The sequence below is a fragment of the Hyalella azteca genome, unplaced genomic scaffold (genome assembly GCF_000764305.2).
Source record: "Hyalella azteca isolate HAZT.00-mixed unplaced genomic scaffold, Hazt_2.0.2 contig11116, whole genome shotgun sequence".
Taxonomy (NCBI): Eukaryota; Metazoa; Arthropoda; class Malacostraca; order Amphipoda; family Hyalellidae; genus Hyalella; species Hyalella azteca.
Window position 1 is genome coordinate 7,684 of NW_025941125.1, and position 5,084 is coordinate 12,767.

Here is a 5,084-nt window from a genome sequence, read left to right on the forward strand (position 1 = left end):
ATGACGTTTAAATAATTTTTTCACGAATATTTTGATCGCAACCGATGAAAAAAAATGGATTTTCAATAACCTACATCGGGATCTTAGCACATGAATGTCAAAAGATATAAATAGTGACTAAACGACTTCGGCTTACTCAGCTCGCGTCAACGACTCGACGCTGTGAAGGCACTTCACATGCAGCCACCCAAAGACAACAGCTCATTACGATAAACTGTACTTCATGTACAACTGCTTACTTCAGCAGCGCGTTAGTGAAGAGTTAAGCCCACTGCGATTTATGGGGTGTTTTATGAAAGATCAGATTCAATTATTAGAATAATTTATTTATTTCTAAAATAAATTAGTATGCAATTACTTCAGATGCAATCGATGCTCCAAGTTCCAACAGTGAAGTTCCAATTGTTACCCATAAACGTTTCCATGAGCATCTTTCATCATTTGGGCACTTGAGACGGAAAGTGTGGTGTACGTAGATTTCAAGCGTAATGCAAGTTTCATTGATACGAATTAATAAATACATTTTAGTATAGAATGATTAAATTACGTCATAGCTTCGCTTGCAAAGTTCCTCCGTAGACGTGACCTTGCCACTTGTCCATCACTAGATTGCAGTCCATGCGTGGAATTCTTGGAGCGATCACAGCTCTGATTTCTAGCAAACACACTTCCATAAACGTACGCCAGAATCATAACACTAGAAATAAACATGTTTGCACTAGAGTCTCGGTTCTATCGATAACTTTCATCTCGGAAAACTCCTCTCGGTTTGCTGATGATGCAGGGAAAAGGAAACAATCTATGTATATATTCATTAATTCTTCCATTTTCAGGTCCTTATGAACCACGACAGCCTGACTTAAAAATCAGGTCGCTTCTTCTTCTTAAACTTTTTCCTCCTGAGTGTAGGGTCTTTTCTGCGCTCCTCCTTTAGGTCCTGGCGCTTCTTCTGGCTGTTCGACATGTCCAGCGTCTCCAGGCGCTTGTGCATCAGGTAGCCTGGCCGTGAAATCACATTAATTACATGCCGACAAGTAACCATTGACCAATAGAGTAATTATCATGGGTACGTTTTTATCAAGAAAATTCAAGTGGATATTAAATCTCGTGCTAGACGGTAGGGAAATAATTTGCTGACTCCACGAATACAAGTATTACTTACTAACTTAAAAAAGTGAAATTTATACTCCAAAGTCTAAATGATCACTGACACTGACCATCCCACCGGAAGTGTAACGAAAAACAAAAATTTATAATTGTATCCATTCCGAATATCGGTGACATTTTAATGTGTTAAAGTATTTAATTTCAGTAACATGAAGAAACTACGCAAAACAATGAGGACAAAAAGCTGAGTACAACAAGCAATGAGAAAATGAGTACAAAAAGCAATGAGTACATTGCACGATTATACAATATGACTAGAAAGATAAGATAAATTTAAATCCATCTGAGCCAGTGCAGGTACAGCAGAAGCTTCACAAATCAGTCCTCTTATAGTGTTAGTGCGACTTGGAATCAACGCGTTAAAGCAATTACAATTTGTGAAAGAATTTGACGCAATGTATGTTCTAATTATAAATTTTTAGGGCTGAAAATATCACGAAGCTCCAAGCGAGGAAACCCGATGAAATGCAGGCGCATTTGTTGCATGCATCAATAAATAAATAGCATAAAAATTGAGCAAGAAAATTTTCAGAAATTTCAGCTCTAAAGAGCCTGGCTATCGACAAGAAATTCAACTAACTGCTCACCTTTAATTGTCATGCCAGCAGCAGCAGCAACCGATGAGATCTTCTTTGTTTGGATAATTTCATCCTTTAGTTCGGCATACTTTTTGTGTTCCTTCATTTTTTCTTCATGCTTCCGTCTTTTTTCTTCGATTTTCTCGAGCCGGTCCTTGATTGTGGTTATTTCCTTCTCTTTAGCGTTTTCGGACTCAGCGACGAGTATCTGCTGTGTGGCGGCGTACAGAGTTTCTAGTCGCTCCTGCCAAACCTGCACCGCCTCTGCTCATACAAACATTACATATTGTACATATTGTACAACCTCTACAACATTCTACACTATAATTAACCATAACCCATTTAAAGGCACAGCCGAGCAGGTCCACCTGCACCGCCTCTGCTCATACAAACATTACATATTGTACAACCTCAACAACATTCCACACTATAATTAATCATAACCCATTTGAACACACATCAGAACAGGTTGACTCAGCTTTTACATAATGAAAAATTTACTTCCTGGAGTCCCTGACACGACAGACAGATTGTCATAGATCATATGAAAAAAAGACGTATAGTATAGACAGATGTCAGTTAATGAGATGAAGACCAAGTAATTCTGAAAGTGACCAATACCCTACGATATTTGGGACAATTGGTGGAAGATCCCAAACAGAGTCGACTTTTACCTTTGAAGAAGAGAAGGCTAGACCCCGAAAAAAAGAAAAAAGTAAGTTCGCCACGTGGTGAGAATGAATAAATAAAAAGAATCCATCAAATGTTGTAAAATATAAAAAATCGTACCAATAATCATGAAAGTCAAATGCACTTACGAAGGTCAATTTTGCGAAGGTAGACGACGGTTTGAGACATCTTCCTGATAGCCTTGAGATGCTTGTACTCGGAGTCCGGCACAAGACTGATGGCCAGGCCGTCACGTCCTGCCCTGGCCGTGCGCCCCACACGGTGTACGTACATAGCGTACGAGCTGCTCAGCTTGTAGTTGATGACGTTGTCAACGCCCTGGATGTCGAGGCCGCGAGCAGCGAGGTCAGTAGCGAGCAGGACGCGCACTTTGCCGGAGGAGAAGAGAGCGAGGTTGTGTAGGCGGCAGCTCTGGGACAGCTTGCTGTGCAGCTCAGCTACAGCCAGACCACACAGCCGTAATGTCACGTACAGGCGATGACACAGATCCTGTACATGAGCATAACTTTAATATTGTAAGTAAGCACAGGATTAAGTATTTATCATATGCACGGCGTCTCTCACAAGGGTGGCCACAAGTCTTGAACAAACAGATCCAAAGCTTCTAAACAGCACCAGTCACATAATTAACTTGTGAAGATAATTCTAAAATATGAAGTCCTGCAAAAATAAACTATGCAATCGATAGCGATACAACTCATTTTTGCAACTAAAATGTAAGTTATAAATTAAACAAAAATTTCTAATTTGAACGTTTAAAGCACTTTATGATACACTATAATGACAATATTGTAACCGATGGAGATAAAAAGACATGAGTGGAGGCTCTATTCAACATCTATTTCACAGTCATCACCCCTGTTTCATCCACTACAAAACGAATAAATAATTATTCAGGATTAGCACTACAGGAAAAAATGACATGGAAACCTCAGTCACTTGCACTTTATAAAGATATGAGACACGAGACTCCGTTCACACGGCACACCTTGGAGGGCAGGAAGACGATGGAGTTGTTGGTGAAGACGTGCACGAGCAGGTACACGAGCACAGCGTTCCTGGCTGTGTACGAACCGTCGCTCATTGCGATATATTCCTGACGCAGATTCTGGGCCACTTTTGTGTTGCTGTTGATAAAAATCTGTAGACGGAGGACATGTATTAACGAATGAAGATATGAGATTAAAGCAATTAACACAAGGGCGAGTATTAAACATATTAAAATAGATACAAAAGAAGTACCAGAGATGCTTTTCCCCACTTCTAGTGAGAACAAAAACAACCGCCTGGGAAAGGAGCGAATTATTACGTAGCTTTTGGAAGACTATTCCAGTCGTTGTATCCATTTTAATTGGAAACTTTTGCGCCATAATTTATGAAATTATTTCCTCTGAACAAATAAAACGAAAAAAACAGCAGTAAATTTTGATACTCAATTCCACCAGTGACCACGGTATTGAAAATATATATTTATCAAGGACTACTACACACAGGACATGCACGCTTTGGTTTCAGTGCTTGCTAGCGAAGGCGAGTGCTTTCGCGTCGTTTCCCGGTGACTCATCGTGTCGATTTCGCGTAGTGATCTGAGCTAAAATAATGTCAATATTCTCGACCATTTGCCATTCTATTTTGTATCTCAGCATAATCCTTGGAAGTCATGATACTGTTAAGCAATCAATAAACGGCTGAATCTAGTTGAATCAATGTCAAAGTTTTGATCTGAAAAGTTTTGAATGAATGTTCCGGTGTTGAAGTGAATTATTGTCACTATGCCGAACAAGTGTGGAATTGTAAATTGTACTGGAAACTACGACGATTCGACCAAGTGTAGAATACCAAGTGTAGTAGTCCTTGATATTTATTTAAGAACAATACGTAAATCACGCCACATACTAGATCTACAATACGTGTCGTGCAGTACAGTATCTACATAAAAATATTATAAATTTTGACAAATAATCTTTGGAAATAGTTAGAGCTATCAATGTCAAGTAGGTATGAGCGTATTTTTTTCTAATTTTGCTGCAAAACGCGGCAATTGTTCATTGTTTGCTAACCTTGACGGGTTCTGCGAGTGCGGCCGATGCGATTTGCTTGACTTCTGTGGTCATGGTGGCCGAGAACAGCAGCGTCTGGCGCTTGGGGCTGCAGTTCTTAATGATGAGCTGCATCTGGTCTTGGAAAAAGTTATCTAGGATACGGTCCGCTTCATCCAAGATCAACACCTGAAAAATAGTATATTGTAGTGAACTTACTAATCAACGCTTCAAGACTGAAATTCAAAAGGCAAGTAACAGCAATACAAAAAGTTGTTCTAAAAAAACGTTGGTCATAGAAACGAGAGGAAAGAGAACGAAACTGCAAAGAATCTTACCTACGTCACACATTGACCTGATCAACTGATGTAATAGCTCATGTTCTAAGGCAGGGCGCTCGCAAACAACGCCTTTAGCAGTGCTAAATTCCCATAAACATCTAATAAACAAAGACAGACGTCACAGAAACTTCGGCGAGTTTCTATGACAATAGACTCGTACCAAGGGCACAAGTCTATACCCCAGCTCGACTAGAGCACAGCCACTACCGCACCTCGACATGCTGCAGAGTGCAGCCACTACCGCACCTCGACATGCTGCAGAGTGCAGC

At 40.1% G+C, this 5,084-nt stretch overlaps 1 protein-coding gene across 1 annotated transcript; it reads right to left on the minus strand.

Annotated features, from left to right (window-relative positions):
• Nucleotides 1-802: 802 nt before the first annotated feature.
• Nucleotides 803-5,084, minus strand: LOC108683284 (probable ATP-dependent RNA helicase DDX27). Its single transcript, XM_018172587.2, has 6 exons — nt 5,028-5,084; nt 4,496-4,663; nt 3,424-3,576; nt 2,564-2,924; nt 1,755-2,009; nt 803-999 (listed from the first exon to the last, which is right to left on the minus strand). Exons 1-6 carry the CDS (start codon nt 5,067-5,069, stop codon nt 860-862), a joined length of 1,119 nt encoding a protein of 372 aa, XP_018028076.1. The 5' UTR covers nt 5,070-5,084; the 3' UTR covers nt 803-859.

What these genes read in the sequence shown, in the direction of transcription:
- LOC108683284 (XM_018172587.2), bottom strand. Translation starts at nt 5,069, where the DNA reads ATGTCGAGGTGCGGTAGTGGCTGCACTCTGCAGCATGTCGAG. An exon ending in CCTTCGCAAAATTGACCTTC is followed by an intron (nt 2,010 to 2,563) that starts GTAAGTGCATTT and finishes TTGTATGAGCAG; the next exon opens with AGGCGGTGCAGGTTTGGCAG. An exon ending in TGCTGGCATGACAATTAAAG is followed by an intron (nt 1,000 to 1,754) that starts GTGAGCAGTTAG and finishes TTTCACGGCCAG; the next exon opens with GCTACCTGATGCACAAGCGC.